This window comes from Tachyglossus aculeatus, chromosome X3, assembly GCF_015852505.1.
Source record: "Tachyglossus aculeatus isolate mTacAcu1 chromosome X3, mTacAcu1.pri, whole genome shotgun sequence".
Taxonomy (NCBI): Eukaryota; Metazoa; Chordata; class Mammalia; order Monotremata; family Tachyglossidae; genus Tachyglossus; species Tachyglossus aculeatus.
In genome coordinates this window covers 32,824,339-32,837,682 of record NC_052099.1, presented here as the reverse complement: position 1 = coordinate 32,837,682, position 13,344 = coordinate 32,824,339, and the positions used below count along the sequence as shown (strand labels likewise).

Genomic DNA, 13,344 nt, shown 5'->3' with positions numbered 1-13,344 from the left:
AAGTCACTTCACTTCTCTGTGCCTCAGTTCCCTCATCTGTAAAATGGGGATTAAGACTGTGAGCCCCACGTGGGACAACCTGATCACTTTGTATCCTCCCCAGTGCTTAGAACAGTGCTATGCACATAGTAAGCGCTTAACAAATGCCATCATTATTATTATTATTATTATTATGGGTTCAAATCCCGGCTCCACCAATTGTCAGCTGTGTGACTTTGGGCAAGTCACGCCGCTTCTATGTGCCTCAGTTCCCTCATCTGTAAAATGGGGATTGAGACTGTGAGCCCCAAGTGGGACAACCTGATCACCTCGTAACCTCCGCAGCGCTTAGAACGGTGCTTTGAGCATAGTAAGCGCTGAATAAATGCCATCACTATTATTATTATTATCAGCCGGAGCCTGGCCCGGGTTTCTCTCGCTCAGCTTTTCCCGTTTGCCCTCCCAGCTCATCACGCTGAGGACGAACCCGGATGCAGCCACCCAGAACCGGCGCTTCCAGTTCACTCAGAACCAGAAGAAAGAAGACTCCAAAACATCGACGTCCGTCACCAGCGTCAACCAAGCCAGCACATCTCGCCTCGAAGGGCTCCAGTCGGAAAACCATCGCCTCAGAATGAAAATCACAGAGGTGGGTAGAGGAGCGCGGCCCAGTCCAGCCCAGCTGGGGACCCAAATTCCACACTCCTCCCGGGGCCCCGAGAGACACGGAAGGAGTCTCCCCCTTTTTAGCCCACTGTTGGGTAGGGACTGTCTCTATATGTTGCCAATTTGTACTTCCCGAGCGCTTAGTACAGCGCTCTGCACACAGTAAGCACTCAATAAATACGATTGATGATGAGGAGGATGAGAGCTTCCTGCTTCCTCAAGCCCGCTCCCTGGTTTTCCGACGAAAGCCACAGGCGTGGGAGGATGGACGCTCCTCTGTTCGGCTCTCTCCGTCCCCTGGATCTCTGAGAACTGCAAATAATAATAATAATAATGATGGCATTTATTAAGGATTAAGGGGATTAAGACTGTGAGCCCCCCGTGGGACAACCTGATCACCTTGTAACTTCCCCAGTGCTTTGCCCATAGTAAGTGCTTAATAAATGCCATTATCATTATTATTATTATTATTTATTAAGCGCTTACTATGGGCAAAGCACTGTTCTAAGCACTGTGGAGGTTACAAGGAGCTCAGGTTGTCCCACGGGGGGCTCACAGTCTTCATCCCCATTTTTCACAGATGAGGGGACTGAGGCCCAGAGAAGTGAAGCGACTTGCCCAAAGTCACACAGCTGGCAATTGGCAGAGCCGAGATTCGAACCCCTGCCTCCGAAGCCCGTGTTCTTTCCACTGAGCCACGCTGCTTCTCTGATAATAGTAATGTTGTTATTTATTAAGCGCTTACTATGTGCAAAGCCCTGTTCTAAGCACTGTAGAGGTTACAAGGAGATCAGGTTTTCCCACGGGGGGCTCACAGTCTTCATCCCCATTTTTCACAGATGAGGGGACTGAGGCCCAGAAAAGTGAAGCGACTTGCCCAAAGTCCCACAGCTGGCAATTGGCAGAGCCGGGATTCGAACCCCTGCCTCCAAAGCCCGTGTTCTTTCCACTGAGCCACGCTGCTTCTCTGATACTAGTAATGTTGGTATTTGTTAAGCACTTCCTATGTGCCAAGCACTGTTCTAAGCGCTGGGAGGGGGGATACAAGGTAGTCAAGGTTGTCCCACGTGGGGCTCACAGTCTTAATCCCCGTTTTCCAGACGAGGGAACTGAGGCCCAGAGAAGTGAAGTGACTTGCCCGGGATTAGAAGCCACAACCTCTGGCTCCCAAGCTCGGCGGGCTCTTTCCACGGAGCCCCGCTGCCCGGTTAGGAAGCTGGGGGAAATCAGGCCCAGGGGCCGCGGTGCTGATGGCCGTGATGATGACCGCTGCTTCCCTCGGCCTACCCTTGGACAGCCCTCCGCCAGAAGGGATAAAATGAGGTGGGAAGGGGCTGGGAGTCCCTGAGGAGATGGGGCGGGCATCTGAGTTTGGAATTGTTTGACCTCCTTCTTCCCCCCGCGATCCTCAGAGTTAGCATCACCTCATTTTCCACAGGCCCTGGGGCTCCGAGGCACCCAGAAACCTGGCTGCCCCCTCGTCCCCCTCTCCATCCCCCCATCTTACCTCCTTCCCTTCCCCGCAGCACCTGTATAGATGTATATATGGTTGTACGTATTTATTACTCTATTTATTTATTTATTTTGCTTGTACATTTCTATCCTATTGATTTTATTTTGTTGGCATGTTTGGTTCTGTTCTCCGTCTCCCCCTTTCAGACTGTGAGCCCACTGTTGGGTAGGGACTGTCTCTGTGTGTTGCCAATTTGTACTTCCCAAGCGCTTAGTCCAGGGCTCTGCGCATAGTAAGCGCTCAATAAATACGATTGATTGACAGATTCATTCATTAAATTCATTCAATCCGTATTTACGGAGCGCTTGCTGTGTGCGGAGCACTGGACTAAGCGCTTAACCCTCTTCCTCAGACCGGTTGCTAAACCCTGGCTCCGAACTGCTTCTGTCTTCCAGCTGGATAAGGATTTAGAAGAAGTGACCATGCAGCTCCAGGACACCCCGGAAAAGACCACCTACATAAAACAGAATCACTACCAGGATATCAACGACATCCTAAGCATCCGAAGCGGTAAGAGGCCCCGGGCCGAAGAGGAGCGGACGCTGTAATAAGCGGCGTCGGAGCCCTCCTCCCTGAACTTCTACCCTCCCCAGTCACCCAGGATCACTCTGGGAAAGATAGCAGCGGGGCTCGGTGGAAAGAGCCCGGGCTCGGGAGGCAGAGGTCATGGGTTCGAATCCCGGCTCCGCCACTTGCCAGCTGACTTCGGGCAAGTCACGTCACTTCTCGGGGCCCCGGTTCCCTCATCTGGAAAGTGGGGGTGAAGACTGTGAGCCCCCCGTGAGACAACCTTGATTACCTCATCATCATCATCAGTCGTATTTATCGAGCGCTTACTGTGTTCAGGGCACTGTACTAAGCGCTTGGGACGTCCAAGTTGGCATCATATAGAGGCAGTCCCTACCCAACAGTGGGCTCACAGTCTTATTTTGAGAAGCAGCGTGGCTCAGTGGAAAGAGCCTGGGCTTGGGATGCAAAGGTCATGGGTTCGAATCCGGCTCCGCCAACTGTCAGCTGGGTGACTTTGGGCAAGTCACGTCACTTCTCTGGGCCTCAGTTCCCTCATCTGGAAAGTGGGGGTGAAGACTGTGAGCCCCCCGTGAGACAACGTTGATTACCTTATCATCATCATCAATCGTATTTATCGAGCGCTTACTGTGTTCAGGGCACTGTACTAAGCGCTTGGGACGTCCAAGTTGGCATCATATAGAAACAGTCCCTACCCAACAGTGGGCTCACAGTCTTATTTTGAGAAGCAGCGTGGCTCAGTGGGAAGAGCCCGGGCTCGGGAGGCAGAGGTCATGGGTTCGAATCCCCGCTCCGCCACTTGCCAGCTGGGTGACTTCGGGCAAGTCACGTCACTTCTCGGGGCCCCGGTTCCCTCATCTGGAAAGTGGGGGTGAAGACTGTGAGCCCCCCGTGAGACAACCTTGATTACCTCATCATCACCATCAGTCATATTTATTGAGCGCTTACTGTGTTCAGGGCACTGTACTAAGCGCTTGGGACGTCCAAGTTGGCATCATATAGAGGCAGTCCCTACCCAACAGTGGGCTCACAGTCTTATTTTGAGAAGCAGCGTGGCTCAGTGGAAAGAGCCCGGGCTCGGGAGGCAGAGGTCATGGGTTCGAATCCCCGCTCCGCCACTTGCCAGCTGGGTGACTTTGGACTTCGTTCTCTGTCTCCCCCTTCTAGACTGTGAGCCCACTGTTGGGTAGGGACCGTCTCTAGATGTTGCCGACTTGTACTTCCCAAGCGCTTAGTACAGTGCTCTGCACCCAGTAAACGCTCAATAAATACGATTGAATGAATGAATGAATGGAAACAGGTCAGGATAACTGACAGATTTTTCCCCAGTGTCCAGTGTGTCTGTTGAAGCCCCAAGGTAACTGATGATGATAATAATATAATGATGATAATCATAATAGCGGTAAGCCCATTGTTGGGTAGGGACCGTCTCTATATGTTGCCAACTTGTACTTCCCAAGCGCTTAGTACAGTGCTGTGCACACAGTAAGCAGTCAATAGATGGAATGAATGAATAATAATAATAATGTTGGTATTTGTTAAGCACTTACTATGTGCTAAGCACTGTTCTAAGCTCTGGGGTAGATACAATAATAATGCTAACAGTGGCATTTATTAAGTGATTACTATGTGCAAAGCGATGTTCTAAGCGCTGGGGAGGTTACAAGGTGATCAGGTTGTCCCACGGGGGGGGCCACAGTCTTCATCCCCGTTTTACAGATGAGGTAACTGAGGCATATGACTTGCCCAAAATCACACAGCTGACAAGTGGCGGAGCCGGGATTCGAACCCACGACCTCTGACCCCCAAGCCCGGGCTCTTTCCACGAAGCCACGCTGCTTCATTCATTCATTCATTCAATCGTATTTATTGAGCGCTTACTGTGTGCAGAGCACTGTACTAAGTGCTTGGGAAGTACATGATCATCAGGACATTTCAGAACTGACCACAGTGATAGACGCCTCAGGCTCCACCAACGAGAATACGGGCAACTCATTTCTGTGTCCCTTTTAAAGAATCCGTTCATTTCGTGTGGATTATTTCCCTTTTTTTTTACTTTCTCATCCCTGCCTTCAGACGGCGAAAAGGCTGTCATGAAAAATTCATTCGTTCAATCGTATTTATTGAGCGCTTACTGTGTGCAGAGCACTGTACTAAGCACTTGGGAAATACACGATGATCAGGACATTTCAGAACTGACCATGGTGATAGACGCCTCAGGCCCCACCAACGAGAATACGGGCAACTCATTTCTGTGTCCCTTTTAAAGAATCCGTTCATTTCGTGTGGATTATTTCTCTTTTCTTTTTTACTTTTTCGCCCCTGCCATTCAAACGGCGAAAAGGCTGTCATGAAAAATTCATTCGTTCAATCATACTTATTGAGCGCTTACTGTGTGCAGAGCACTGTACTAAGCGCTTGGGAAGTCCATGATGATCAGGACGTCATGGGTAGGGACCGTCTCTATGTGTTGCCAACTTGTACTTCCCAAGCGCCTAGTACAGTGCTCTGCACACAGTAAGCGTCAATAAAAACGATTGATTGATTGTGCTTCCCAAGCGCTTAGTACAGTGCTCTGCACACAGTAAGCACTCAGTAAATATGATTGATTGATTGACATTTCAGAACTGACCACAGTGATAGACGCCTCAGGCTCCACCAACGAGAATATGGGCAACTCATTTCTGTGTCCGTTTTAAAGACTCCGTTCATTTCGTGTGGATTATTTCTCTTTTTTTTTTTACTTTTTCGTCCCCGCCGTTGAGACGGCGAAAAGGCTGTCATGAAAAATTCATTCGTTCAATCGTATTTATTGAGCGCTTACTGTGTGCAGAGCACTGTACTAAGCACTTGGGAAATACACGATGATCAGGACATTTCAGAACTGACCATGGTGATAGACGCCTCAGGCCCCACCAACGAGAATACGGGCAACTCATTTCTGTGTCCCTTTTAAAGAATCCGTTCATTTCATGTGGATTATTTCTCTTTTCTTTTTTACTTTTTCGCCCCTGCCATTCAGACGGCGAAAAGGCTGTCATGAAAAATTCATTCGTTCAATCATACTTATTGAGCGCTTACTGTGTGCAGAGCACTGTACTAAGCGCTTGGGAAGTCCATGATGATCAGGACGTCATGGGTAGGGACCGTCTCTATGTGTTGCCAACTTGTACTTCCCAAGCGCCTAGTACAGTGCTCTGCACGCAGTAAGCGTCAATAAAAACAATTGATTGATTGTACTTCCCAAGCGCTTAGTACAGTGCTCTGCACACAGTAAGCGCTCAATAAATATGATTGATTGATTGATTGACATTTCAGAACTGACCACAGTGATAGACGCCTCAGGCCCCACCAACGAGAATACGGGCAACTCATTTCTGTGTCCGTTTTAAAGAATCCGTTTATTTCGTGTGGATTATTTCTCTTTTTTTTTTTTTACTTTTTCGCCCCCGCCATTCAGACAGCAAAGAGGCTGTCATGAAAAATTCATTCGTTCAATCGTATTTATTGAGTGCTTACTGTGTGCAGAGCACTGTACTAAGCACTTGGGAAGTACATGATGATCAGGACATTTCAGAACTGACCACGGTGATAGACGCCTCAGGCTACACCAACGAGAACATGGGCAACTCATTTCTGTGTCCCTTTTAAAGAATCTGTTCATTTCATGTGGATTATTTCTCTTTTTTTTTACTTTCTCGTCCCTGCCTTCAGACAGCGAAAAAGCTGTCATGAAAAATTCATTCGTTCAATCGTATTTATTGAGCACTTACTATGTGCAGAGCACTGCACTAAGTGCTTGGGAAGTCCATGATGATCAGGACGTCATGGGTAGGGACCGTCTCTATGTGTTGCCAACTTGTACTTCCCAAGCGCCTACTACAGTGCTCTGCACACAGTAAGCGTCAATAAATACGATTGATTGATTGTACTTCCCAAGCGCTTAGTACAGTGCTCTGCACACAGTAAGCGTCAATAAATACGATTGATTGATTGACATTTCAGAACTGACCACAGTGATAGAAGCCTCAGGCCCCACCAACGAGAATACGGGCAACTCATTTCTATGTCTGTTTTAAAGAATCTGTTCATTTCGTGTGGATTATTTCTCTTTTTTTTTTTTACTTTTCGTCCCCGCCATTCAGACGGTGAAAAGGCTGTCACGAAAAATCACCTCAGTCAAAACCCCCCGCCTGAATGGACTCCGAGCGAACCCTCGCGAACGAGCAAAGACCCCATAGAAGACATCAACTCTCCCGAACAGTGAGTTCTTGCTCGGTAAAACGTAGCCGGGGGGACCCCATCAAGTCAGTCTGGCCCCCGGAGAGAGCAGGACGAGCGCGTCAATGGTCGCGAATGGCCTCCTCTCCACCCCCGCGGCCTTCCTCTGTGGAGGATCATCATCAATCGTATTTACTGAGCGCTTACTATGTGCAGAGCACTGTACTAAGCTCTTGGGAAGTACAAATTGGCAACATATAGAGACAGTCCCTACCCAACAGTGGAAACCGGGGGTTGGTGTGAGCAGGCCGCTGGGGTTGGAAAACTTTGAAAAATGCTGCCTCTGGACTTCCGCTGGTTGTGGACGGGGAATGTGTCTGTTATGTTGTTGTGTTGTTGTCTCCCGAGCGCTCAGTACAGCGCTCTGCACACAGTAGGCACTCGAGAACTTCGACCGAGCGACGGATGGGTTTCCCAGGGTTGCCCCGGCCGGTGGTACGCACCGGCCAGGATGAGGTCGGCCAGTGCTCTCGGTGACCGTGCTCTTTCTGTGCTCCGGGCCCTAAAGGTTTTTCCAACTTCCACTTACCAACGGGCAGCGGGAAAGAGCCGGGGAATCTTCAAGGGCCCTGGAGACGCCCAGTGAGCTACAAACTTGGCTGTGTTCCTGGAGCCCCCGGGAAGAGCTCAGGGGGAGAAGCCCGGGCGGTGTGGGAAGGACGCTTACTGGGGGTGGGTGGGAAAACTGGGGAGCGAGCTAGGCAGAGCACTGTCCTAAGCGCTTGGGAGAGTTCAGTATAACAGTAAACAGACACATTCCCTGCCCACGATGAGCTTACAGTCTTGAATGGGGGCTTACCGTGTAGAAGGGACTCGAGGGGATCAGAGTATTATTCTGCAGTTTGGGGGAATGGGAGCACGTGAAACCAGGTTTCCCTTGGCGTTCTGGTTTCAGGAGCCCCCAGCCCATGCTCGATCCTGGGGTGTTCTGTCGGTCATCCACCCACCTGCCTGACTCTCCTCTCCTCTTCTCTCTCCCATCATCTTTCCTCTTTCCTTTCCTCTTTCCTTTCCTCTTTCCTCTCCTCTTTCCTCTCCTCTCCTCTCTTCCTTCCTTCCCTCTCTTCCTTCCTCTCCTTTCCTCTTTCTTCTCCTTTCCTTTCCTCTCCCCTCTCCTCTCCCCTCCCCTTTCCTCTCTTCTCCTGTCCTCTTTCCTCTCCTCTCCTCTTCTCTCCTTTTTCCTCTCCTCCCCCCTCCTTTCTTTCATCTCCTCTCCTCTTTCCTCTTTTCCTCTTTCCTCTCTTCTCCTCTTTCCTCTCCTCTCCTTTCTCTTCCCTCTCCTTTCCTCTCCTCTCTTTTCTCTCCCCTCTCCTCTCCTCCTTTTTCCTCCTCTTTCCTCTTCCCTCTCCTTTTTTCTTTCCTCCCCTCTCCTCTCTTCCTTCCTCCCTCTTTCTTCTTTCCTCTCTTCTCCTCTCCTCTTTCCTCTCTCCTCCCTTCCTCTCCTTTCCTCTTTCCTCTCCTTTCCTTTCCTCTACCCCTCCCCTCCTCTTTCCTCTCCTCCCCCTCTCCTCTTTCCTCTCCTCCCCCTCTCCTTTCTTTCCTCTCCTCTCCTCTTTCCTCTTTTCCTCTTTCCTCTCTTCTCCTCTTTCTTCTTCTCTTCTCTCCTCTCCTTTCTCTTCCCTCTCCTTTCCTCTCCTCTCCTGTCTTTTCTCTCCCCCTCCTCTCCTTTTCCCTCCTCTTTCCTCTCCTTTCCTCTTTCCTCTCCTCCCCCCTCCTGTCTTTCCTCTCCTCTTTCCTCTCCTCTCCTCTCTTTCTTCTCCTCTCTTCTCTCCTCTCCTTTCTCTTTCCTCTTTCCTCTCCTCTCCTCCCTTCCTCTCCTTTCCTCTTTCCTCTCCTTTCCTTTCCTCTACCCCTCCCCTCCTCTTTCCTCTCCTCCCCCTCTCCTCTTTCCTCTCTTCTCTCTTCTTTCCTCTCCTCTCCTCTACCCCTCCCCTCCTCTTTCCTCTCCTCCCCCCTCCTCTTTCCTCTCTTCTCTCTTCTTTCCTCTCCTCTCCTCTTTCCTCTCCTTTCCTCTTTCCTCTCCTTTCCTCTTTCCTCTCCTCCCCCTCTCCTTTCTTTCCTCTCCTCTCCTCTTTCCTCTTTCCTCTCTTCTCCTTTCTTCTCCTCTCTTCTCTCCTCTCCTTTCTCTTCCCTCTCCTTTCCTCTCCTCTCCTCTCTTCTCTCCCCCTCCTCTCCTTTCCCCTCCTCTTTCCTCTTCCCTCTCCTTTCCTCTCCTTTGTCCCCTCCTATCCTCTCCTCTCCGCTCTCCTCTTTCCTCTCCTTTCCTCCTTCCTCCCCTCTTTCCTGCCCCCTTTCCATTCCTCCCCTCCTCTTTCCTCTCTTCTCCTCTTTCTTCTCCTCTCTTCTCTCCTCTCCTTTCTCTTCCCTCTCCTTTCCTCTCCTCTCCTCTCTTCTCTCCCCCTCCTCTCCTTTTCCCTCCTCTTTCCTCTTCCCTCTCCTTCCCTCTCCTTTGTCCCCTCCTATCCTCTCCTCTCCTCTCTCCTCTTTCATCTCCTTTCCTGTTTCCTCCCCTCTTTCCTGCCCCCTTTCCATTCCTCCCCTCCTCCGTCCTTTCCTCCCCTCCTTCTTTCCTCTCCCCTGGCCAGCATCCAGCGACGGCTGTCTCTCCAGCTCCCCATCCTGCACCACGCCTACCTGCCGTCCATAGGCGGGGTGGATGCCAGCTGCGTCAGCCCGTGCGTCAGCCCCAGTGCCAGTCCCCGGCACAGACCCGTGCCGCCATCGTTCCGCGTGATGGTTTCGGGCCTGTAGACCTGGGAAAGCCGAGCTTCCGGCGCCGGCTCCACCCTCCGGGGCCGGACCGCCCGGCCCAGGACTCTGCTCCAAGAACGAACATTTTGCTCTTTCCACGGAGACCCAAGTGCTGAGGCTCCCCATCATAGCACTTCCAGGGCGGAGGTCACGATCGAGGGACACGGTGCCCGGGACTCGCCTCCAGCCTGCCTCACAGAGGTTTCCCGTCTTCACCGGGAGGAGGACCGGAACGTACCTCTTCCCAAATAGCCACTACCAACCAGAAACTGCAGACTCTCTGGGATAGGAATAAGGCCGCGCTAAAGTTACCGAGCTTTATTACACGGACTCATAGGTTTCAGAAAACACGGTGGTAGGAACTGCACACTATTTATCGACCTAGGCACGCTTCCTTTAGACAGGAGCGGTGTCGAACCATCGGAGGTCTTCTCCTTCGGATAGTCTAGCTTCCCCACTTTGGTTTGGACCCCGAGGCGATGCCCGACGAGAGGACGGGATATTTGAGATCCAATCCCCCCCCACGCCCCGGCCTTGAGCAAAACCCAGATTCCCTCTCACCGCAAACCATCCGGGGAATGGCTAGTTGTGCTGGTTCTCTCTGTCCCTCCCCCTCTCCACCCCCAGCCCCACTCCATCCCAGAAGACGACACGGGGCCCGGGACCGAGCTCCGGTACCGACTCGAAACCTGAAACTAAACCAACTGGCGTCTAGAACCGGACCCTCCGGAGGGCTCCCGGATGGAGAAGCCGGGGGCTTTGAGGAGCGAAAGGCCCAACGAGGCACCAGGCGGGCCGCTTGTCGATTGTCTTTTTCAGGTGCCACATCGATAACGATAAAGCGCATTTTTCGGACTCCGGGGGGCTTAGGGCACGGTAGCCCGCGGAGAGATTCCGCGGCGTTCACGGATGGTCTGTTATTCACCGCTTCGGCTTCGTACTTCTGTGTGTTTTAGTTGGGCCGGGAAAACCACGGGTATCGGCCGAGTCTCCCTCCAGGACTTCCATTCCAATCCTGGAGAAGAAGGAGCGGGGTGACCTTTTTTCCAAATCCCGGAAGGGCTGTGGAACCGGCCCCCGGGTCTTCACCGACCCGAGCAGGCTTTACAGGAGTCGGTTCAGAGATGTCGCTTGAGGCCGGCCGAGATCCTAAGTAGGAGAAAGCTTTGTTCAGGGTCTCGCCTAGAGGACGAGGGTGACGCTTGTGAACGAAATTCAGTTGGATTCTGTTTCGGGAGCGTCGGAGAGACCAGATTCCCTCCACTCGCATCTAATGGCGGAGAGGAGCTGAGGTCCTTGGGGTCTTTCCCGTGGCCGGCTCCCTCTTGGCGAGCCTCTGAACGTCCCCTGGTAGGTCAGTCGTGGGCTGGAGAAATGGTTCAAGCCACACCAATGCTTTGCTCGTGGACGGAAGACGACAACGGCAGCTTCAACAGGCGGGCAATAACCTTTACCCTGAGCTAGAGCCGGCAGACGCCCGTGTCGACCATCCTGGGAATGAAACCCATTTGAATCTTCCGAACGGAGCAACCGAAAGTATATTCCAGAGGGGTGATGGAGGCTCTGTAGCTTTTCCATTAAAAAAAAAAAAAAAGCGGCCACCGCAGTGTAAGTTTATTTCAGGGAGAGCGGAAACCATTCCTCGGTTTGAGCACTAAAGACTATGGCCGAATTGTACTTTCCAAGCGCTTAGTCCAGTGCTCTGCACACAGTAAGCGCTCAGTAAATTCGACTGAATGAGTACTGTCCCTCACTGCGTGTTTCCAATAATCAATGCTTTCTGAATCTCAACGAGGCCAGATTTGGTGTCGCAGCGAAAAGGACAATTGTACATAATGTATACACAGGAAATCTCTGTAGAAATATTATTCCAACATAGCAGGAACAAACAAAAATTCAAAAGTATTGGACCGTTGGAGGTGACTGTGCGTGTGCGCGCGCGGGCGTGTGTGTGTCTGTGACTCTTTGTGACTAACGACTGTGTGCAATCTGTTAGGTTTCAACCATGCAGTACCTTCTCTGTCTTAATGGATCTGTAGTTTCTCCCTTTTTCCTTTCTCGACCTCCCGCAGGTACCAAGATGCACTGAAGTGACTAGCTAGCGAACGGTTCTGTCCTTTCCTTCTGCAGCACAATGTACTGTAACCCGGTGGGGAGGTTGTGCCCACGGCGTTTCCCAAGGGCAGCGACGCACAAACGCTTACACTAGGGCTGGAACCACTGGGCTCCCCGAAGTGAAGACTTTCGTTGTCCCCGTACACTGCATGATACCGATTTTTAAGAAATCGTCGCGGATTTGTTTTTACGAATAAAATCCTGAAAACCGAACCCACTCTCTCGAAGACTCTCTTATCCCCGCCCGGTCGCCGGCCCCGGCTGCTCGGGTCGGGAGAGCGGGACTCCCGGGTTCTTTCCGAACGGATCGATGAGTCCTTGGGGAGGGGGCGGATGGAAATGGGGCTTTGGGATACGGCGCGATTTCTCCGGACGGTTTCCCTTTCATTCGGTCGTATTTATTGAGCGCTTACTGTGTGCGGAGCCCTGTACTAAGCACTTCCCTCCCAGAAGCAGGTGGGACAGGGAAGGGATCGTAATCATGGGGCCCATTAAGCGCTTACAATGTGCCGAGCACCGGGGTAAGCGTAAAACAGTCGGATATGACGCGGTTTTACTCTGACCCTTACGGGTGTTCATTTTTCTGTCCCATCAGGTCCCTCCCTCAGCTCCCCAGTTGGCCACTCTAACTCGGGGTCTTTAGGAGTTGATGGGAAATAGGCTACTGTCTAGACTGCTGCCCACGTTTTCCTGCCCTTGGTAGCCCTCGGTACAATCCAGGGCTGAAGGGAGACGCTCCCTTCAATCAATCAATCAATCAATCGGTGGTATTTATTGAACGTTTCCTGGGTGCAGAGCACTGTACCAAGCGTTTGAGTTGGTAGACGCGTTCCCTGCCCGGGAGGAGCTTACAGTCTAGAGGGGGAGACATGTTAGACTAAATTAAGGGTAAGTACTTACGTGCTGGGGTGAAAGTCTCCAAGGGATTGTCTCTATCTGTTGCCGAATTGTTCTTTCCAAGCGCTTAGTCCAGTGCTCCGCACACAGTAAGCGCTCAATAAATACGACTGAATGAATGAACGAATGAGTGACAGGCAGAAACATGGGACCTTCTCTCCACTCTTGTCCATCTCCTCCCCGCCTGGCTCTGTCATTTTTCTTTTTTGATGGTCTCTGTTAAGCGGCGCTTACTATGTTCCAGGTGCCGTATTAAGCGCCGGGGTAGTTACAAGCGAATCAGGTTGGACGCAGCCCACGTCCCACGTGGGGCTCACAGTCTTCATCCCCATTTTACAGATGAGGTAAGTGAAGTGGCTTTCCCAAGGTCCCATAGAGGAGAAGAAGTGGCGGAGCTGGGATTAGAACCCAGATCCCTCTGACTCCCACTATCCACTAGGCCACACTGCTTCTTAATTTAGATCCCTCTTGGGACCTGGTTTAGCAATACCAATAATAGTAATAACAATAATGATGGCATTTATTAAGTGCTTACTATGTGCAAAGCACTGTTCTAAGCGCTGGGGAGGTTAACAAGGTGATCAGGTTGCCCCACGGGGGGGGCTCACAGTCTT

The 13,344-nt window shown here is 51.4% G+C and overlaps 1 protein-coding gene across 1 annotated transcript in view; it reads left to right on the top strand.

The window, feature by feature from the left end:
* Nucleotides 1-12,046, top strand: part of GABBR2 (gamma-aminobutyric acid type B receptor subunit 2) — a gene marked incomplete at its 5' end in the record, with an annotated part of 257,075 nt that extends 245,029 nt beyond the window's left edge. Inside the window, 4 exons of the mRNA XM_038770294.1 lie at nt 446-628; nt 2,554-2,668; nt 6,832-6,949; nt 9,553-12,046. Of these exons, the coding sequence (XP_038626222.1) occupies nt 446-628; nt 2,554-2,668; nt 6,832-6,949; nt 9,553-9,718 (582 nt within the window). The remainder of the gene's footprint in view (nt 1-445; nt 629-2,553; nt 2,669-6,831; nt 6,950-9,552) is intronic.
* Between the last annotated feature and the right edge of the window lie 1,298 nt (nt 12,047-13,344).